General features: G+C 59.8%; 2 protein-coding genes across 2 annotated transcripts; both read right to left on the reverse strand.

The window, feature by feature from the left end:
• Positions 1 to 371: 371 nt before the first annotated feature.
• LOC123363391 (pulmonary surfactant-associated protein B-like) lies at positions 372 to 15,142 on the reverse strand. The gene is made up of 11 exons (XM_045004316.1): positions 15,117 to 15,142; positions 12,720 to 13,050; positions 12,105 to 12,176; positions 11,893 to 12,018; positions 10,891 to 11,019; positions 5,699 to 5,788; positions 3,628 to 3,811; positions 2,832 to 2,992; positions 2,333 to 2,413; positions 2,014 to 2,121; positions 372 to 1,700 (listed from the first exon to the last, which is right to left on the reverse strand). The coding sequence occupies exons 1-11, from the start codon at positions 15,140 to 15,142 to the stop codon at positions 1,665 to 1,667; spliced, it is 1,344 nt and encodes a 447-aa protein (XP_044860251.1). The 3' UTR covers positions 372 to 1,664.
• Positions 15,143 to 15,668: 526 nt separating this feature from the next.
• On the reverse strand, positions 15,669 to 20,913 carry LOC123366737 (prosaposin-like). The gene is made up of 7 exons (XM_045010415.1): positions 20,669 to 20,913; positions 19,903 to 20,033; positions 19,515 to 19,607; positions 18,467 to 18,644; positions 16,601 to 16,666; positions 15,767 to 15,791; positions 15,669 to 15,736 (listed from the first exon to the last, which is right to left on the reverse strand). The coding sequence occupies exons 1-6, from the start codon at positions 20,712 to 20,714 to the stop codon at positions 15,781 to 15,783; spliced, it is 525 nt and encodes a 174-aa protein (XP_044866350.1). The 5' UTR covers positions 20,715 to 20,913; the 3' UTR covers positions 15,669 to 15,736; positions 15,767 to 15,780.
• Positions 20,914 to 21,591: the final 678 nt, after the last annotated feature.

The raw sequence follows: 21,591 nt of genomic DNA on the forward strand, positions 1-21,591 counted from the left end.
AGGGCAGGCTGGGGACGCGCAGTCCCACAGAGCGACTGGAAGCAGTAGCCAACGCCAGAGAGGGATGGAGGTGCCTGGAGTGGCCCCGGCTACCACCACTGCCCCGGGAAGGATGTTAAAAACCCCAGTCAATGTGGGGTAGTAAAGAGAGTGAAGATGGAACTGGAAAGGGGCTGGAGGGGATGTGAAGGGCTGTAATCTCACCCTGGCCAGTCACAGTGTGAATCCAAAGCTTTATTTGTCAGGTACATTTCTCCATACAGCAAGCCGGAGCCTTCACCCGCTACACCAAGCGAGGGGGAGCAGGGGGGCTGACCCTCGGGGGGAGGGGGTGTTTCCTGAAGCAGCTGAACATTGTAGGCAGGGGGGATTTCAGATGTGCCGTCGGTGTGCAGAGGCTGCTGTGGCTTTATCGCTGCGGCGAAGCTCGCAACTTGGGGGGGAGAAGCACGTCTTCTGATGTGGGAGCCAAGCCAGCGTGTGGTTCTCACTGTGACTCAGCTGCCGTGAGACCCTTCTCTTGTACACTAGACAGCACCGTCAGCCCCACAGCTCCCCTCTGCCCCAACGCCCTGCGGCCAGCAGGGCAGCAGACTCTAAGTGTCACTGGGGCAGGGAATAGTGTGTGTTGTGTCTTAACTCCACCTCCCCCCCGCCTCAGCCCATGGATGTGATGTTCAAAATCTTGGAGCCAAATTTTTGCAGAGGCTACATCCCTCGAAGGCTGCTCCCTTTGCAAGGGAAGGGGAGGGGAGGAGGTGGCCGCATCGCATGCGGGCGCCTTGCTGGCCCAGGGGTGCAGGAGCAAAGCAGTTAGAATTTGCTTCCTCCAGGTGTGTGAAATACTGTCATGCTCCCAGCACAGGATGGGATCTGGCTAGCCCCTCGGGGGGTGGGGGGGTCCTCCCTGCAGCAGCCACGCCCCTCGCAGGGGGGCCTGTGAAGGGCACAGTCGGGTTGGCGTTGCTGGCAGTGGGAGTTGTAAGTGGGCAGTGGGTGTGTAAGCTCCCCCTTTCTGAGGAGCACTCAGCAGCTGGCCCAGGAGGAACAGGAGCTTGGCCAGTTCTCTCTCACCTCCTGTCTACGGTGCAGTTCACCTTGCAAACGGGGTCCCAGCATGGAGCTGGATCTCAGCTGGGTTTCAGGCCACGGCTGCCTGGGAGATGCAGCACGTGCCAAATGCTGCCTTGGACCCTCTTTATAGGCACATGCGGGAGCTGCCCGTTGGGGTTGGCCTGGCCTGGCAGTTCTAGCTGTAGCATAGCCAGGGGCCTTGGACGTGTGACGACAGCTGCGGTTCGGCACAGGAATCTCGGCCCAGCAGTTCGCACTGGCCCCAGCTGACCAGTTCCAAAGGCAGGCATCTCCCCAGCGAGGAGGCCACATGCAATCTCTGTAAGCCACCATGGTCCTGCCCAAGGACTATCCCAGCAGTGCTGGAGCCGCAGGCATTACCCCTGGTGCCACATGCCCTGGGGCAGAGCACAGGCACAGGCCAGCAGCACTGAGTGGGTAGCCAAGGCTGGGGGGGCGGGGGCAGAGGGGAGGAAATCACTCTCGAGGGGGTGAGATTGAAAGTGGAGGCTGCCTGGGTGGAGGAGAGGGAGGGGCTGGGCTGGCTGCAGGCAGGGGAGTGTTGGCTCAGCAGCCTGGTGTGTCTCCAGCTATGCCCAGCCGTGGGCCTGGCAGTGCTGCACGGCCTGGAAGGGAACGGGGAGAGGAGATGTTAGAGCCAGACAGGGTCCCCTCCAGCTTCTGCCCCCACGTGGCCCCAGCCTGGCTCCAGCTGGGGTGACCTGCACAGGCAGGAGGAATTTGGGCCCCAGTGATGCTGGGAAAGGGGCCCCCATGGACCTGGAGCAGGTCTTGTGTCCCCCCTCCTACCTGGAATGGGGGAGGTGGGGTGGAAAGGGGCCTCCCAGGGGAGTGAGGGGAGGCAAAGCTGTGTGCACATTGGCTGGTCCCTTGCCTGTGTGCCTCTTCCCCCCCCCCCCCCCCCGGCACAGTACTCACCTGGCACTGCTTGGCAGTCTCCAGGCTGGAGCACCAGTAGGCTGGTCCCAGCATGCAGCCCTCGGGTCCAGGAGCAGGGCCCGTCCCAGCCTCACACGCGCCCAGTTCCTGTGTGCGGGTGGCAGAGAAAGCACAAGGCCCGTCAGCCTCGGGCAGGTCAGGCCAGCTCCCCTCTGAGCGGTGATGGAGGGAGCCCGGCTGGGAGCCACAGTAGCTGAGAGAGTCTCTCAGGATTTTCCTTTCAGGTCCTGGTGCCACCTGGCTGGGGCAAGTGGCCTGGATCCCTGGCTGGGGAAGGGGTGTTTGCGGCTCCTCTTACCTGGCACGTGCTCTGGGGGTCCCAGGCCTTTGGCAGCAAGGTCAGCAGCTGGGGCCAGTGCTGCTCCATGAAGCTCTTGCACTGGGGAGGAAGGAGGCAGGTTAGTGTCTCCCCCGGGTCGTCTGTCTGTCTGTGGAGCCCCAACCCCCTCCCCACTGATGCCCTCCTGCCCCCTGAGTGCTCCTTGCAGATTTCAGGGGCATGGCTGGCTTCACCTGTGAGGGTCCCTCTCTTGCAGAGAGACCCCATGGGGCATGGCTCCAAGGGCCGGGAGCTCAGACACTAGCACAGCAGGGACCCCACCTTCACAGAGAGCCCCTCATGTAGATCCTCCAGCCCCGTTCTGCCTGCCAGGAACCCCACCCATCACGTCACATCCCCCGGCACCGACAGCCACATCCATGGGAATGGGACCCTGGGAGCTGGGAACTAGGAGCCATCTGGGGAGGCCCCTTGGCCTCATCGCTCCTGTGTCACTGCCAGCGGCCTGGGCACCCACCTCCTGCCAGCCCAGGTGGGCACCACTGCAGGCCCTGAGCAGAGCCACCTCCACGTCTGCCACAGTGCTGTTCCCCTGCACGGCCGACTTCGCCAGGCCCAGGACAGCAACGCAGGCCTGGCACTCGGCGCTCTGGGCAAGGAGCGGCACCAGGGGTGGGTCTGCAGGGGGGACAAGGAGTAACATGAGAGGCACAAAGACTGGGGGCAGCGTAGCAGCAGCTGGGGGCTGGCATGAAATACACATGAGCCCCAGGGAACGTCTCCACCCAGTGCCCTGGTCCTACCCCCGGGGGTCATCAAAGCCCAGGACCAAGGCAGCCTGGCCAGGACAGCATTAAAATGCAGCTTATTTAAGCCTTGCCCCATCCCAGCATGCCTTGGTGCCCCAGGCTCCACCTCCGAGCATTGCTCCAGACTAGGAGCCCTAGAATGCCTCAGTTCTGGGCTGCAGCCATGACAGCCTAGTACTGGGCCAGGGAATTGCCGTTGAAGGGCCAACACCCTGCTCTCTAGTGTGTCTACGCTGCACTGTAAGCCCCTGGCTTGAACTTGGGCTCAAGCCTAACACCCCTTGCATCTACACTGCAGTTGTGCTAACCCAGGGCCAGACCCCAGGTCCCTGCAGGGCTGGCAGATCCGAGCTCGAGTTAAGCTGGTGGGTCTGCACACTGCAGTGTGGACGCCAGAGCCTCAGGTTCAAGCACAGGTCAGAAAATCCTTAACCTAGGGTTAAAATGCAATGTAGACGCTCCAGCCCCCAAGCCCAGGACTAGCAGAGCAGGGCCAGGACTCACCCGGGCCGCAGTTCTCCCCCGTGGTGCACATGAGGAGCATCCCGCAGATCAGCCGTGGGCCCAGCTTGTCTAGGATCAGGTCCAGCACGGTGGTGGTGTATTTCTCCATCAGGCACTGGCACATGCCACCGATGGTGCCCGGCAGGAGATGGCAGAGCTGTGACATGGACTTGGCGATGGCCCCCTTGGGGAAAGTCAGACAGCCTGAGTCAGTGCCCCACCCGGACTCTCTCACCTCTGGCCCCCCTAGCGGGTGGGCAGGTCCCCTCCTTCCCCCCGGCCAGCTCCCGTTGCAGGAGTGGCTGCAGCAAGGTCCTAAGAAAACTCATTATTTTTTGCTGGACATTTTGGAAAATTCCAGGTTTTTCCTGCCATTTTTTTCAAAATGTGGATGGAAAAACTCCCTGATTTAAAGAAAAAAAAAGTTAAAATGATTCTGAGATCAGATTTCAAGGGCTAGATCAAATGCCTCCGTTTTTAAAAGCCAAAGAACTTTGACCAAAACCCAAAGATTTTTACCCATTTTTTTTTTACTGAAAATGGTGGTTTTTCATAAAAAAAATCTGGAAAATTCCATTTCTTTTTGGATGGAAAAGGCATTATTTGACTACTCATGTCACCCTCGGGGTGGGTCTGCCCCACTGCACTGCTCTGTGCCCACTGGGCACAGATGCCAGCTGCAGCTGCCACTGCAGGAGGCAATTTAGGCTGCACAGGCGTTTCTCTGCAGTGTGGTGCCAGAGGCCCCGAGCAAAGATGCCTGGCACCATGTAAACAGCTGAGATGAACCGTAACCTGGGCACTAGGGCTGATAGCTCAGAGTTACCCTGGGCATTGCAGTTCTGGGAGGAGCAGAACCTCTCTGCCGCAGAGCAATTGCCACAGGGGCCTTGGCAGTTCCAGGCTCACAGTCTGGGGGCCTAAAGTCTCCTTCGAGCTGACTGAGAAATCTCCACTGAAATTAGTTTCCATCCAAAAATGCAGTTTCTACAAACCATTGAAATTTTCCACCCGAAAAACCAAACAAGGGTTTGGTTTTGTGTCAGCTCTCGAGGGGGTGAGACTTAAAGCGGAGGCTGCCCCGGGTGGAGGAGAGGGATCGGCTGGGCTAGGAGCTGAAGCCAGCCTGGGGGAGCAGGCAGGGGAAAGTTGGTTTAGCAGCCCGGTGTGTCTCCAGCTATGCCTGTGCATCTGCCTGTGGTGCCTCATGAGCATTGGTGTTCTCCCCTACTTGGATTACATCTCCCATGATGCACCATGGTGTGCCCTCTAACCAAGCCATGTGGTGCATCATGGGAGATGTAGTTTGGCTAGTGAGTCCGGCCCCTAGGGGAGAGCGCGGGCAGGGGACATGAGGCACCGTGGCACCCTGGGAAGATGCAGTTTGGTGTCAATGTTGAACCGACTCCAATGAAACATGTTTGGAGCTTTTTGTCCCATAAAAACTCTTTGATTTTTTTGTCCCAACTTGGGAGCAAAACAAAGGCTGAACTATGAGCATTTCCCACAGGTCCTGATTCCTGCTCCCTCCTCTCCAATTCAAGGGCACCTGAGGTTATTGTCCCCGGGGCATTGCCCATTGCCAGCCCCTGCTGCTCCTCCTCGGCTCGGCCAGCCAAGCCAGGCTTCGAATTCCAGTCGCTCTCGGTTCTGCCAGCCCCATCCTGCCCTAGGGCCCAGGTGTGCAGCCCCACCCCTGAAGGTGACTGACGGCACCTCATGCCCAGCACGGGGAGGGTCCAGCTCTCCCGGAGCTGCGCCGGAGTGGCAGGGGGACCCATGGGAACCATGGAGCGAGCAGGGCTGCTCCCCACGTCATTTGTTCAGAGCTAAAACGCACTTTAGTTTCCTCAGGCATTTCCCACGTGGCAGAGCGAGCGTCCCCCACGCCCTGCCCTGGGAGCTGTGGGCTGCCAGCACCTGTACCAGCCAGCGCTGGCTGAGCTGAGACCTGCCTAGCTCATTTCATAGCCTCCCATTTGCTGCCAGCCTGGGCGGGGCTGGACCGGTGGCCAGCTCTGGGGTCCCTCCCGCGATGCCCCGGGGGCAGGGGGGAAGGTGGGCGCAGCACCTTGGGGATGGTGGATTCTATCCGGCCGACGAAGGAGCGGCACATCCAGCACAGCGGGAGCGGGAACGGCAGGTCCTTGCTGTGGCCTCCCTTGGGAAAAGAGAACGGGGTCAGCTCCGGCAGCTGGGGGCCGGCCTGGCAGTGACAGGCAACCAGCCAGAGAGTGGGGCTCCACCTGCGCCCTTGAGCTTCACTCCCACAGCCAAGCCAGGGAGCCCTTCAAGCCAGCCTGTCTCCAGCCACACATGGCCTGAGGGGACGGGACCTTGGCTGCCTTACACATAACATGATGCTCACTGTTCTGGATCTGGGCAACCCCGGTTTGATCCCCACCACCACTGCGGACCTGCTTGGGGTGTGGCAGCCCAGGGGGTAGCTCCTGTGGGGATGTGGGCTGGATGGATCTTGTAGCAAGCTCCATGGGTGGGGCAGAGTCCCCCACCTGGACACTGGGTGGCGCTGTCCTCTCTGGTGGCTGGATGCCAGAGATGTTTAGGAGGTTGCTATGGCTGCCTGGAGCTGCAGAGAGCCTGACACAATTGCTGGGAGAATAGCAGTGTGTCTGCTACAAAATAATTTGTCTCTAGTTCTTTGTCTGTGGAGCAGATGGAAGAAGCCTGTCAGCCTATGATGGGTGAAAATGTATCAGTTGTCTCGGAATTGATTCTGGACACAACTGAAGCCCAGGAAGGAAACGTTCCTAAGTCTGTGTCTGCTGGGGAGAACAACATTGTAACTAGGTCACATCCGGTTAATGTCAGAGCTAGTTCCCAGGGGCCAGGCGATCCTAGTGTGTTGCTGAGTAAAGATATGACAACCTTGTCTGATCAGGGTGATATAGCCAGGGCACAAGGAAAGCACGGAGGTGATTTGACTGTTACCCACTGACAGTGTGGAAACTCGTGACAAGGCGGGAATGGCCCCCAAGCTTGTGTGTGTTGTCAGCCAGGAGACCTGCAAAGTGGAAGAGAATGTCTCTAATCTTTCGAATACGGAGTCTAGCACCTTGCCTGAGAGGAAGTTGTGTGAAAATTTCCCTGATGTCCCAGAGGTAGTTCTGGATTTGAGTGACGCTTAGAAGGAGTTTGTTAAATTGTCCATTGTGCCCAAGTCGATTCTGAACATAGCTAAAGCAAGCTGTTGCAGAGTATGGTATTGCAGAAGGGAAGGGATTTCTGGGTGAAGTCTTTGAAGTCTGTGAGAAGTCAGTAGCTGTCCTAGTGGGGGTGAAAAAGAATTGCTCCCTTTGACTCTTAATGAACCATTGTCTCTTAATGGGCCAGTGTTGGTAGTAAACAGTTTCTCTACTAAGAAAAGTGTGTTGGTGCCTAAGGCCAGAGTCTTTCAAATAAAAATGAATCCACTGACTTTGCTTTGGAAAAATCCAGTGGAGCTAGCTTAAAGGAGGCTTCATGAATTGAAATTGGAAGTGAACAGTTTGTGTCTCAGGTTCAAAAGGGAGGCTGGATTCCTGGCATTACACAGCAGAGCAGCCTCGTAAATAGTCCTATAGACACTTTGGATATGTCAGGTGATTGCTTAGTAAGCTCTGATGCATCTGATGCCTTGTGGATGCAGAAATCGGTAGCTGAAAAGCAGGAGAACTGTAGTTCGGACATGATGCTAGAAAATGGTTGTGTCTCTTTAAGGCATGTTGTCCATGCAAATGCCCTAGCTCACAAGAGGGGAACAAAGCTGCCCACAGTGGCTGGCAATAAGCACATAGCTGGGGATCCCACAGATTACGGTGTACCAGAAAGCTCAAATTTCAACCCTCTACAAAGGGAAAAGAAGGAAGGCAAGTTGCCCCTTGAAAGGCAAACGCCCTAACAGACTTGCCTCACTCATCTCTAAAATACCGAAGCCCCGAGGATGTGGTTAAACTAAAAGTCTATGTTAAGAAAACCCTGAGGTAAAGGGAACTCTACAAAGGTAGCTAACCAAAAGATTTGGCATGACAAAAACTATTGTGATTGTGTGTGACGTTATGAGTATATTATAATATCTCATTGAAAGATGACAGGGCCAGAAAGAGTTAATTAACTCACCGACTGACCTGACCCATGGGTGAACCTTAAGAAGTGGTTAGGAAGATCTGTAAATGAACAGAGCTTTGAAATGCAAGTCTGCATTGTTAGAGATCAAGGGTAGATGTTTGTTCAGGGCTTGTGATATGAGCAAACAAGTCTTGTCTATTGCTATAACTTTAATTCAAAGATCAAAAAAGGAATATTAACATGTAGGAAGACACTTAAGGAAAATAGTATTATTGTCTATGTGTCTCTTTGAAGGTTGTGGTAACCTGTATCTGAACTGTTTGATGGATAAATTACCTTGTACTAATTGCCAGGCTGTTTGGGAGAAGGAGTTAAGCCTATTGTTTTCTCAGGCCGAAAGGCTGCTGGAAATGTATAAGAAGCCTGGGACGTGATCCTACTTGATCTCAGATCTGCTTTGGGTTTCAAGAGGGGGAAACCTTAAGCCATAAGGATTGAGATCCCCAGTCATTGACTGGAGCCACCCTGAATATGGACATTGGACTATAACCTCTGGACTATTTCTAAAAGGACTTTTGGCAACTACAAGCTCACCTCTACTATGCATCTGAACATCAAGAATTGAATTCAAGTCTGTATGTATATTGATCTTTTAACCAACACGTCTCTCTTTTCTTTTTTAATAAATTTTAGCTTGGTTAATAAGAATTGGCTAATAGTGTGTATTTTGGGTAAGATCTAAGTTGTAATTGGACCTGGGTATGTGGCTGATCCTTTGGGATTGGAAGAACCTTTTCTTTTATATGATGAGATAAGATTTTCAGGAATCACCATCATATCTGACAGGTGTGTCTGGATTGAGGCCTGAGGCTGGGCACTTTAAGGGAACTGTGTGGTTTGGACTTCTGAGTAACCAGTGAGGTACTATAGAAGCTGTTTTGTTCTGGTTGGTAAATCTAAGTATTGGAATAACCACCAGCGTTTGGGGTTTGTCTGCCCCATTTGGTTTGCAGTTCACCCTGATTGAGTAACCTCAGCTGGCTCCTACAGGCAGCACCGTCACATTGTGATTGTGCACTTGTGACAGATTTGATGTTAATATTAATGCTAATGTTAATTCTTGTAACTAGTTCTCACGGCTGATGCCAAAACCTGTAAAAATGTCTAATGTGTATGACTTATGGGGAAAATCCTCAAACATGTTAAGAGTGGTACATGAAAACATACTGTGTAATAGAAATCCTTATGATTATGCTGTTTGGGTCAATAAGAACACACTTTGTATTAGAAAGCCTAATAATGTTGAGGTTTCACAGCTAATGCCTATACACAATTCTAAAACTTTCCACAGCAGAAAAACCATTACAAGCTTGCACTGCTGTGCAAAAAGGGAAACTGAGGTACAACACCTCACCACCTTCATGGCTAAATGTCAAAGTACGTGCTCTCTGAAAAACATTGATGTCTATGTTAAGTTAACACATAGGCTCAATCCTGAAATCACTAGAGTGTTTGACAGAATATGGACTAAGTTGTCAACTTGGGCCAAAGGATGCATCACTAATTTGGCCTTAGAAAGGATTCAATATAAACACAGCTCATATCAATATTGGGAGGTCCTTTAGGTGTCTCCAGGAGCTTCAAATACTCCTGTCTACACCAATCTCACATTGGGGGTGTAACGCATAGCCAGAAAGGGTTAAGCCTCCTGCAGGATAAATGACCCAAATTTAACCTTTAGAGACATGTTTGAAAAGTATGCGAATGGTAATTAGGGCCATTCCATGTTAGATAGGCCAGAACTTTGAAATGCAACCCTGTATTGTTAGCGAATTAGAGGTGATACTAACTGTATGTGTGTACTCATATCTTGTTAAATGTTAGCCATGTAAACAGACAGTTCCTGTCTGTCATTAGAGCTATTGATTCAGAGATCAAAAGGGAATATTAACGTTTAGATGAATCTTGGGTGAAATAATGTCATTGTCTAGATGTCTCTTTAAAGTCTGTGATAAACTGCCTAATGGATACATTGCCTTATGTTAATCAGTGTAGCTAATTACCGGTGCTGCTTAGGAAATAGGTCTACTTTCAAGTCTCCATGATTGTCTATTGTTTACCTAAGGACTCCGAGCTGTCAAGAGAAGGCCTGGAACTGTATAAAACTCCTTTGGGTCTGGATCCTTTTGATCTCAGATCTGCTGGATGCTTCATGCCGGGGAAGCTTAAGTCATAAGACTGCGCTCTCCAGTCCCGCCTGGATCACCCTGAATATGGACATTGGACTATAACCTCTGGACTAATTCAGAGAACTCCAAAGCTCCCCATCTCTGCTATGAATCTGATCTCAGAACCGTTCTCATCTCTGTATGTATATTGATCTTTTAACCAATCATCTCTTTTCTTTTTAAATAAAGTTTAGTTTAGTTGATAAGAATTGGCTGTAGCATGTATTTGGGTAAGATCTGGAATATTCATTAACCTGGGAGGTAATGTGTCCGATCCTTTGGGATTGGTAGAACTTTCTTATATGATGAATAAGCTTTTCAGTAATGCTCATCATATTTGACTTGGGTGTCTGGGCGGAGGCCTGAGGTTGGGTTGCTTTAAGGGAACTGTGTTGCTGGCTGCTGGGTAATCAGTGAGGTATTACAGAAGCTGTTTTGGGCTGGCTGGTAAATCTAAGTATTGGAATATCCCTCAGCTTTGGGGATCGTCTGCCCCATTCTTTGCACTTCACCCTAATTGAATAACTTCAGTGTGGCTCCCCGGAACCCCCGTCACATGCCCCAGGGCAGGCATTGAACTCGAGCCTCTGCTTGAGCTAAAGGACCCAGCTCTATGAGCTCAAGGCTAGGTAGCTTCCCTGCTGCCCCTCAGAGTGATGGGCTCAGGCTCTCAGCAGACTCAGGCAGCCAGACTGCTCCAGGGGGGTTTCCTTGTCAGTCATCAGGGTTGTCAGTGAAGGTGGGATCCAGGACCCTGATTCCATGGTGCAGGGATGGGCTCATTATCAGGCTGTGTGGTGTCATGGGGCACCCAGGGCACGGGGGGACGTATGGGCACCTAGGCCTGGTGCTGGCCCTCTGTATGGGGGAGCAGCCCCCAGAATTCAGCACATCAGCCCTGCTGAAGTAGGTAGAGGAACCCCACATGGCATCAGGATCGGGCCCAGAGGGGTGAAGGTGCCTGTACCTGGGTCTGACCATCGGGAAGATACAGGTGGAGACCTTGCAGCAGCTGGAGAACACACTTGTCCTGGCTCTGGTCCTGCGACGGGTCCGTGGGGCACAGGCCCAGGCTGCCGCAGATGGAGGTGGGTTTCTGAGGGGCAGAGCACTGGTCAGTGACACAGGGGGAGCGGAGGGGGGATGTGGGTTTGTGCCCTGGGATCCGCGAGTGACACAATGGGGAGCAATGCCCAGGGGCCCCAGGATGGGAGCAGAGCCCCCTGAGTTCTGACACTGGCCCGACCCCTGGGGCTGGGAATTCCTCTGGAGGGGCGGATCCCAGTGGTGCAGGGGGCTGGGGACCCCTTGGCTGTGGAGTGTCACTGCCTGCGCCCCCTGCTGGAACCGCCCAGTTCAGCTGTGGGCCGGTTCTGATCCGATCTGCCCCAGTTCTGCTCTCCTGTGTGCCAGGCCGGACTAGCCGGAGGAGAGACCCCTGCACGACAGAGTGACCCCAGCCCATCGTGACGTGGGGTGACCAGCCAGCACTGCCCAGCCCTTGTGCCCACGGGCACCGGCAGAGCAAGACTGGGGCTCAGTGGGTTGGGTCACCGTCCCCTTGGCACAGCGTCTGCCAGCGAGCCCAGGGCAGGCTCGGGTGCCTGGTGGGTCCAGCAAGGGACAGGGCAGCAGGTCTGGCCTAGGCTGTGGAGTAGGGTCTAGTGGGGTAGAGCAGACAGGGCTGGGACTCCTGGGTTCTAGTCCCAGCCTGTGTCCCTGACTCACTGGGACCCCGGGTAAGTCCCCCTCTCCCTCTGTGCCTCAATTTCCCCACCAGCCCATGTCCCAGCGGTGTGGCTGGTGCTCCTTTGGGCTGCTAGCCCGTGGGGGTGGCTTTATTTCCTGGCGTGGTGCCATCGTGCGAGGGCAGCAGCGCCCCCCTGTTATCTGATTGGCTGGGCGCTGAAAGTCAGGCAGTGATAGGGATCCCACCCCCCGGGGAAGGGGCCAGGCGGGTCCCACTTACAATCTGCCCCTCCAGGCAGGCGATGAAGAGGGTGAAGTACGTGTCCACCACCTTCTGGCAGTGTGGCACCAGGGTGTGCAGGGGCAGCAGGGTGCACTCGTGGGTCAGGTACTTCTGGATGCCTTCCTGTGGGGAGAAGGGGTGTGAGTGGGGCAGAGCCAGCGCCCGCTCCCCCAGGCCTAGCAGAAAGGAGCCCTGGCCCTCCACAGTACCTTGAAGGCTGAATCCTTGGCCATGCGGGTCAGGATGGTGATGATTTGCCCGCAATCCGCGCACATGTCCTCCTGTGGGGGAGAGACCACGTCAGGGGCTGAGTGGGGTCAGGGCCCCTCTGTGGGGCCCCAGCTGCTCCTCCTTCTCCCCCAACACCCGTCAGCAGGGCATGGCCTGGGGCCAGTACGCCCAGGGCACCCCCCAGCCCTGCGCCTCATGGCTGAGCCACCAGCCCCCCCAGATCCTGCCTCACGGCTCCCACACCCCCCCAGCCATGGCTCTTGCAGGGGCCCCAGGGCTGCTCAGCTGCAGCCCCCCCAGGCCAAGGGCCAGCTGTGGCCACCCCCCTTCCTGGGACCCCGGCTCTGGCCCCACCCAACTCTCTCTCTGCCGGCCTCCCAAGGGCTCCCTGGACAGGGCTGGGGCCAAGCCCCCGGGGCTCAGGGACACGCTGGCTGCCCCTAGCCAGGCTCCCTGCTGGCCCTGAACCCGGGATCTGCGGCTCTGACAGCACACGCCTCTGCCTGGCCGCAGCCCCCGGCTGGCAGGGAATGGCCTCCACACATCTCACCCAGCCTGACCGCAGCAAGTTGCGGGGCACGGACGAGACCTGCCTTAGCAGCCTGGTTCCACCCGGCCTGGGCACAGATCTGCACCGCACCGCACCGCACAGCCGTCGCCAGGCTCCGGCACCAGAACGTTGGACCCTCGGCACAGCCCTGCTGGGTCAGCGGGCTCCCGGCCAGGGCTAGGGACGAAAGAGGCCAAGGCCCGGTTAGTGACACGCAGCTGGGGCCTGGCCGGCACCAGGGACAGACAGCCTCCGTGCTGGGGCAGCCGTCCTTCGTCCAACGCTCCCTCCGTCCCCCTGTCTCTCCCTCTCTGCATCCCTCTGTCTGTCTCTCCCTCCGTGCTTTCTGGCGCCACGTCTTCCACCAGCCTCTGCTGGATTCGCCACCCACGCGACAGCATCAAAGGCAGGACGTGTTTCCAAAGGGGATGCTCCATTTTGGGACAGCAAAGAGCCTGTGGCTGAGCTGGCCAGTCAACACCTGCAAAGCCGACACCAGCCACAGAACAGCAACTGGGCTGCGGGACGTCAGTGAAAGGCGCCTTCAAAACCAGTGGACCAGGTCTGGCAGCCAGAGGTTTCTCTCCCCACAGCCGGAGCCGCCCTTCTAGAGGTCTCTGCATCTCAAAGCGCTTACCCAAGGTGGGCCAGCAGCATTAGCCCCTTTTACAGATGGGGAAACTGAGGTACAGCGCAGGAAAGGGAAGCTATCCAGAGTGAGCAGCAGAGCTGAGATAGAACCCAGGTGTCCTCTCTCCCAGCCCCTGTCCCCCCTGCTCTAACCACTAGACCCCACTCTCCTCCCAGGGCTGAGGAGAGAACCCAGGAGTCCTAGTCCTGTCCCCTGGACTCTTACATGCTGAGCCCTCCCATGTCTGGGCTATAGCTGCCCTTCCGGCTCTGGGTTAGTACCACAGCGACCTGATGGCACCCTGGTGCTGCACATGGGGTGGAGATGCAGGGGTCTGCCCTGGGTCCAAGGAGCAGCTCTGGCCCATTGTGGGGAGCGAAGGATTTCATGGAAGGGCCCCTCCTGCCTCCACCCCATGCGCCCATCGCTGGGGAGGAGATCCAGGCCTGGAGGGCAGAGCTGGGAGAACCAGCCGTGTCCCATCTCCCCCAGCCTGGGGCAGGAAGGTGCATGAGGTCTCGTCTCATCGCTCTCCCAGGGGCCTGGCTGGGTCCCCTACAGCCCACTCCCCATGGCTCAGACATCTCTGCTCCCAGCCCTTGCCGTGTGAGGGGTCCCCCTGCCTCGCAGACGCCCCCATCAGGGGCTCTCCTCGTGTGCCCATCACTCCCCTCCCAGCCCGGGGCCATGCACCCTACTGGCTGGATCCGTGGAGCTGATTCCCAGCCCCAGGCAGTGTAGGGGTGGAGGGCGGCAGCCCAGTCCCTGTGGCTGTTCCTACCTGAGCCTCCGCAGAGCAGGGTGAGCAAAAGGAGCCGGGACCCGGCCATGCTGAGCTCAAGCATTCGAGCACCCGCATCCCGCGCCCCTTTTATAGCCATGCTGGGTGAGGGGGGCCCGGCCCGGCCAATGGGACTGTGCCCAGGATCCCCCTGGAGGAGCAGGGGTGGGGCTTGGATTAAATTTAGCAAAGTAAGTGGCTAAGAGGCAAAAGTACTTGGCTGAGGTCCAGCCCCAGTGCCCCTCACTCCCAATCTGCAGCCCCCGCTACCCCAGCCCTGCCCCGCCCCCAGCTCTGCCGGTGCCCCTCACCCCCGATCTGCAGCCCTCGCTAACCCAGCCCTGGGCTCCCCCGACAGCTCAGCCCTGTAAGGTGCCGGTTGGAGTTTCACTCAGGTTTCTGTCTGTGGTGATGGATGGGGGCCTGATGCCCATGTGACCCAGCCAGTGCGCTCAGGGCTCAGTCTGTGGCTGAGCCCAGGCCTGGGATCCCCCCAAATGTGGGACGTGTGACCAGGCCCCCGTGCCTTGTGTCTGTGCCACTTGGCGTAGGGCTCCCTGTGTCAGAGCCCCGGGCTGCACAAGGCCTCAGGGAGGCTGGGGGGCTCTGGACTGGGAGTGGGGGTTGGACCGAGCAGGGCCAGATGCCTGGTCCTAGATCAGGATCCAGCCCCGCCCGGTCGGAGGCTGGCACAGCTGAGCAAACAGCCCTGAGTGGCCCATTCACTGCCAGGCTGGGCCGGGGGGAGTTGCCGGTTTGTCCTTCGCTGAGAGCTGGGGGCTGTTTGCTGTGGGGGGGAGTGAAATGAGGTCACTTGTTTGGCAAGTTCTAATCCCTCCCCAGCTCCGCATTCAGCCTGCCCCTCCCGCGCTGGGCCCCTCGATTGGCCCGACGCGCCCCCGGGCAGTCGGTGACTGGCCCAGGGCACCTGCCCCCAGGCCTGCGGGAAGGGCAGGCTGGCGCCACAGAGTCCTGGGCTCCTGCTGCTGTCACCCCCCCCCCCCCCCGACGGGGGCCCAGGCCCTTACCTGCCCCGCTCGGGGCGTGTTGACATTGCCCCCGAGGGGTATGGCGCTGTGTGCTCAGGTGCTCGGGCTGTTGGCTTTGGCCTCTCCTGGCGGCACAAGGGCCCTCGGGGGCCAGTTCTTGGCAGCCAACGGCCCCAGGCCACGCCGAGGGTGGGGGCGTTGCTCCCGATCCTGAGGGGGCCCCTGACGGGTGACAGCGGGCAGCACAGATTGTGCCCAGCCCGCAATACAGAATCGCCTTGAGGCCCAGCTCCGTCCCCAGGGGCTGCACACAGGCAGGGGTCCGGGCGCCCGTGGATCGCTCAGCTGGGCTGGATGGCCCAGGGAGGCTGAGCTGGCATAGAGCGCTGGGGGGGGCATGGGGCGGGCGCAGTGCGTTGCATGGGAGAGCCCCTGGGAGCCCAGGGCAGAAGGCAGCCCCCAGGGGGAGGAGGAGAAGTAGAGCTTTGCTGTGCATTCCCCCGCCCCTGGTTATTTGCCTGGTGGCTGAGTGGCGAGAGCTGCACCCACAGGCTGAGGCCGTGGGGCACAGAAAGGAGCCCATGTCCCAATTGCTGCAGGCAGAAGCTTTATTGAAAGGCTGGTTTTCGGGCGGGTGTCAAAGCTGGGGGCAGCCGCTCCTGCCGGGGCTCTGGGCGCAGCAGGGGCTCCACTCTGCCCTGGCTCACGCGGCATCTGAGGAGGAGAGAGAGGCCAGTGAGGGACAGACAGACAGACTCAGTGCAGGGAATGGGGGAGTCTGACCCAGGCCGGACAGACCGAAGGGCCATTAGGATTCACCCCTCTCCCCAAGAGCCCAGCCGATCTCTGGGGCCTCGGGTGACCCTTCCCCGGCTACGTGTGCCCCATCCCAGGGGTCCAGCACCTTCCTCCAGGGCTCCCTGGGCAGGGGGGAGGAGAGCTGGTCCTCATGCTCCCCTGGGCTGGGCGTCCCCTGCGCCCCCAGGAGCTGGCTCAGCTGCCCAGGCACTGGGGTGGGTTGTGGGGCCAGGCAGGCCTCGGCCTTCTGGGGGCGGGGAAGGACCAGCCAGCACTAGGGGCCCCAGCTCCACACTGCCCCAGGGTGCCCGGCTGGGCTGGGGAAAAGGCGGCTGGTCTGGGACTGGACTCCGTGGCCATGGCAGGACGGGGGAGCTTTGCCCTGCCACTGCCCGGCCAGGACCTGCCTTGGGGGCCCCTGGTCCCTGCCCAGGGGGCACAGAAATCCCCAAACTTGAGCCCAGATCGGCCAGGGCTTCCCAGGCCCAGGCCCTGCGCTTCACTCAGTGCCCAGCCCTTGGTCAGGGCTGATCGACCCCAGAACCCCAGGGAGCTTGTGACTCTACCCCTCCCCCCTAGTGCTGCCCCCCCAGGGATCTGTCCCTCATGCCCATCACCCCGGCATCAGTCCCTCACCACCTGCCCTTCCCCTGCCCTCATTTTCACCTAGTCAGTGTCACGCTCTGCCCCCCATCTTTGGCCCATCCTCCCGGCCCTGTCCTCACCTGGTCCCATGGCATCCGCAGAGCTCTCTGCAGCCGGGGCCTGGGGCAGGCCAGGAACCTTCCACCCTGGAGACCATGGAGAATATGGGTGTTATTTGAGGCAGGGCCCAGCCCCCCAGCTGCTCATAGCCAGGACCACAGACCCTGCATCCCGCTGCAGGGATCGAACCCAGGGCCGTCAGTGCCCAGCCGCTCGCGCCCGAGCTAAGGGTGCAACTCCCTCTGGGCGCAGCAAGCAGCCAGCTGGTGTCACGACAGGGGCCGGCCACTAGAGAGCGACATGCACTGGGCCAGTGCTGCCCATGGGGTCTGGCGCGAGGGGGATGGGGCCCGGGGAGAGGTTGTGGGAAGTGGGTGCGCAGAGCTCGGGGCGGGACAGGAGGTTCTGCAGAGATGGGCTGAGCCCCCTTCCTCCTGGCTGCAGCTGGCAGAGCCCTGGCCCCACACGCCCCTCACAGGAGGGCTGGGACTCCAATGTGGTCTGTGCCTCCCCAGAGGGGGCGCACGGCAGCTGTGAGTGGAGCCCGGAGCAGGGCCTGTGGGTCAGACCAGGAGGTGATCTGTGCTGCCACCCCCCTGGAAGGAGATTAGCTGCTGAGGCTGGGCCCAGCCAGAGCCCTGGAGATCCGCCCACGGGGTGGCCGCACTGAGCCCCTTTAGCTCCCCCAGACCCCCCATCCCTGTGGGGGGGGGCAGCACATTCCTGCGGGGGGGGGGGCACCGCGCCCACTTCCCCAGCTGCCACTCTTGTGAAATCGCTTTTCTCCAGAGCGGCTCCTTTGATGCGGGTGGTGCTGCCCAGCCCTGAGCACTCCCTGGTCTCAAGTGCCCTCACGGGCTGGAGATGGTTGTGGGCACAGCCGAGGGCCCTTTGCAGCGCGGGGTGGGGCTTGGGAAAGCCCGGGGGGGAGGTGTCAGGCAGCCATGGGGGGGCCGAGGGGTGACGGCTCGGGGCAGTGGCCTCGTGTCAGTGAGAAGGGGCCACGGGTGGTGACTCCCCTCCCCAGTGCTTGTGGGGGCTGGGCCTGATCCCTAGAGGGCTTGAGCCATCGTTCCCAGGGGCAGACAGGGGGCACGTGCCATGTCTCCTGCCCGAGGTTCCCCCGTCAGCCTCCCCTCCTGCAGCTCCCGGGCTGGCCGCCCGCTGGGAGCCAGCTGCAGGCCTGTGGGAGCATGGAGCCAGGTGGGTGCAGCACCTCCCAGCCCGGCTGGATCTCCCAGGGACCCTCGCACCAGGCTGCTGGGCGCAGACAGACCCCGGGGCTCCCTCGGATGCTTTGGGGCTGGGCACCATCCCCGCAGGGTGGGCCAGGCATCTCCCCCGGTGATCGCCCGGGGGCGCCACGTGGAGTCACCCTCCAGCCTGGCTGGGTGTTACAGGGAAGCAGATTGGCATGGGGGCTTGGTGCCAGGCAGGGGTCAGGGAGACAGGATGGGGGAGCAGCTTAGGGGGAGGTGCTGGGCAGCAGGGACCCAGTGACCAGCTGTGGGCACCAGAGGGCAGCAGCCTGGCCGCAGGGCTGGGGCTGGGTGACCCCACAGCTCCCATGGCTCAGGAGCAAGCCCCCTCCCCCTCCATTGACAGCAGTGGTACAGCCCCTCCCCCGCTGGGTTCCCAGCCCAGGTAGGGGCACCCATGGGTCAGGCTGGGGGAGGTGGGACCCTGGCACACGCCCTGATTTTGGTACCCCAGACCTGATCCCTGGTGGGAGGGGGCGGGAGGCTGCAGGAGAGACCCCAGCTCTGCCCTCCTGGAGCCAGGGGCCCCACAGAGCCAGCCCACTGCCCAGCTCCCAGCGCGCTGGCCCCAGCCCCCCAGGGATCTGCCCTGCCGGGCGCGGTGGGCTCAGGGGCAGCCCCCCTCACCTGGGTGGCCCTGGCTCTTGCACATGTTAATGGAGACGCAGATGTCGCGGGGCTCCAGGTCCTGGGCCAGCCCGTCCTCGATGGGCTGCATGTACCGGTCCACCACACGGTGGCACTTGGCTGCGAAGCCGGAGCGGAACTTGGAGCAGATCTTCTTGATGGCCATTGCCACGCTGCTCTGGAGGATGGCCAGGGAGCGTTGGGAAGGCACTGGCTGGGGCCTGGTGCACACCCACCCTCGCACGTTCCCACCTGCCCTTGCACATGCTCACCCACCCTCGCACACTTCCTCAGACATACCCACCCCCTTGCACGCTCCCACCCACCCTCGCATGCTTCCACCTGCCATCACACACTCCCTCAGACATACCCACCCACCCTCACACTTCCACCCACCCTCGCACACTCCTGCAGATATACCCACACCCTCGCACACTTCCACTCACCCTCGCACACTCCCTCAGACATACCCACCCACCCTCGCACGTTCCCACCCACCCTTGCACATGCTCACCCACCCTCGCACACTCCCTCAGACATACCCACCCACCCTCACACGCTCCCACCCACCCTGGCACACTCCTTCACACATACCCACCCACTCTCGCACACTTCCACCTGCCCTCACACGCTTCCACCTTCCATCACACACTCCCTCAGACATACCCACCCACCCTCACACTTCCACCCACCCTCGCACACTCCTGCAGATATACCCACCACCCTCGCACACTTCCACTCACCCTTGCACACTCCCTCAGACATACCCACCCACCCTTGCACACTTCCACCTGCCATCACACACTCAGACATATCCACCCTTGCACGCTCCCACCCACCCTGGCACACTCTCTCAGACATGCCCACCCACCCTTGCACTCTCCCTCGCACGTGTTCACCCACTCCCCCATGCCACCTGGCATGTGCCCTGCCACTCTCACAGGCTCCCTTGCACATGCCCACCCTAGCACACTCACTCTTGGCCCCCATCCTTGGCATGCACACTCTATCACCCTGGCACACTCACTGCCCGGCAAGGGGTCCTTACTGTGTTGTGCGTGTTGGACACCATTTTCTTCAGCTTGCTGATGACTTTTTTGCACGCCCAGCACTTCACCAGGGGGTGCCGTTCGTCAGCGCCCTGTGCCGGGACACAGCAGCCAGGTCAGTGCCTCCCAACACATGTCAACCTGTCCGCAGGGGCCGCCTTCTCGGATCCTGGGGCAGTGGGGGTTTGGGCTCTGGAGCTGGCAGGGGGGGAATCAGGGCCCCCCAGGGGGGTACCGTGGGCCCCCCTAAGGGCAGGAGCCTGCGCTGGGGTCTCAGAGGGATGGGAATAAGCCCCCAGGTGCCCACCGGTCCCACCCCCAACCCGTACCAGCTGGGAGGCACCGAAGTCCCCGCGCCCAGCCCCGTGGAGGCACCAGCTCGCTCACCTCGGGCAGCTCGTTCCAGTCGTACTCCAGGCAAAACTGCAGTTGGCCGCACTGGGCTGCTGTGGCCATGTCCCGGCACCAAAACTCAGGGCCCTGCAGGCACTCGGGGGGCTCCCCCGGCAGGGCCAGGGCTGGAAAGGGAGAGAACTGGCAGAATGAAGGCCCCCCCCCAGCTCTGCTAATGCCCTGACCCACAGCCCCCTGCTAGCTCAGCCCTGGACTCCCCCCAGCTCTGCCGGTGCCCCTCACTCCTGACCCACAGCCTCTGCCAGCCCAGCCCAAAGTTCCCCCCCAGCTCTGCTGGTTCCCCTCAGTCCTGAACTGCAGCCCCCTGCTACCCCAGCCCTGGGCTCCTCTCACAGGTCTGTTGGTGCCCCTCACTCCCGACCTGCAGCCCCCAACTCTTTACACTAGGGGAGCTGGAAATAGGGAAGAGAGACACAATGGGGGGGAGAACCGCAGGGGGAGGCTGGAGTGAATGGGGGGGCGAGGAGCCAGGAGGGGAGGGACAACAGAGGGGAGTGGCAGGAGGGGGGTGATGGAGACTGCGATGATCAAAGCAGAGGGGGTGCTGACGGGAGCTAGCGGACGAGGGGCTGTGGTGGGGACCCAGCCTGGGTGCTCGGGGCTAATGGCCTGTCCTCACCCCTCTGCCCCGTCTCAGGCTGGGGGTCTCGGGCCCCTTCCCTGGACACCTGGGTTCATCTCCCATACCTTAGGCATTGTTTTCCCTCCAAGCCCCCCCCACCCCAACCCCGGCTCCTACCAGTCGGCCCCACAAGCAGGGAGAGGAGCAGCAGCACCGCCATCATCTTGCCCCCCAGGTAGGCGCGTCGTGTCGCCCCTTCTCTCCCTGGCCCTATATCCCCCGAGGGGGTTGGCCACGCCCCGTCCCTGGGCCCCAGGAGCCAATACGAGGTGCTGTGGGGAGCCCCCCGCCGCGGTGCAGGGGGTGGGGCAGGTTTGGTTTCTCCAGCAGAGCCAGGAATAGCAACTGACGTGAGCGCCAAACACTTCCTGCCCCCCCAGGAAACCTCAGTGTCCACAAGTGGCCCAGGCTGCAGCAGCTCAGAACTCCTCTGCTGGGTGGGGTCTCTGCCTCTCACAGCCTCCCGTGTCTTCCCTTCGACCTGCCCCCTGTCCTGCTGCTGGCCGGGGGGACGGGGTACATGGGGCAGGATCTCTGGGGTTGGGGGGTGTATCGGCCTCGAGGCTGCAGGGGTGTTAGGAGCCCTGGATCATGGCGGGGAGGGAGGTTCCCAGGGGATCACCCACCCCATGGTGCCTCCCCCTTCCCCGCCCGTCACTGTGCAGGGCTCTGCATCTGCCCTGCTTCCAGCCGCCAGCACTCGGCAGGGACTGGGGGGTGGCCGGGGCACCGTGCACTGCGGCTGATCTCTGCCCCCCGGGGCCCAGAGAGGGCGGATCGGGGGCATGGCTGGGGTGCCTGTGCAGGGCCTATCCATTGCCCCCCAAGACTCATGGGGGCTCTGGGTGCATAGACAAAGGGCCACCCTGTGGCCTGCATGAGGAATCTAAAGGGGTCCCCGGGTACTCGCCACCGCCTGCCCCATCCAGACAGGACCCCTCCTGCCCAGGTGTTGGGGGCTGCCTGGCACGGGTGGGACACAGAGCTGCCCTCGCATGGAGGTTGGTGCTGGGTGGGCCGCTGGATCTCCAGGCCCTTCC

This window comes from Mauremys mutica, chromosome 1 (assembly GCF_020497125.1).
Source record: "Mauremys mutica isolate MM-2020 ecotype Southern chromosome 1, ASM2049712v1, whole genome shotgun sequence".
NCBI classification, from domain to species: Eukaryota; Metazoa; Chordata; order Testudines; family Geoemydidae; genus Mauremys; species Mauremys mutica.

Bases quoted from the DNA above. Each gene is read 5' to 3' on its own strand.
- LOC123366737 (XM_045010415.1), bottom strand. From the start codon at position 20,714: ATGATGGCGGTGCTGCTGCTCCTCTCCCTGCTTGTGGGGCCGACTG. The intron at 19,608-19,902 runs GTGAGCGAGCTG...GTCCCGGCACAG, and splicing joins ACTGGAACGAGCTGCCCGAG to GGCGCTGACGAACGGCACCC. The intron at 16,667-18,466 runs GTGAGGGGGGCT...CATGGTCTCCAG, and splicing joins CAAGAGCCAGGGCCACCCAG to GGTGGAAGGTTCCTGGCCTG.
- LOC123363391 (XM_045004316.1), bottom strand. From the start codon at position 15,142: ATGTCAACACGCCCCGAGCGGGGCAG. The intron at 13,051-15,116 runs GTAAGGGCCTGG...TGGCGAATCCAG, and splicing joins ACACGCCCCGAGCGGGGCAG to CAGAGGCTGGTGGAAGACGT. The intron at 3,812-5,698 runs GTGCTGCGCCCA...ACTTTCCCCAAG, and splicing joins TAGAATCCACCATCCCCAAG to GGGGCCATCGCCAAGTCCAT.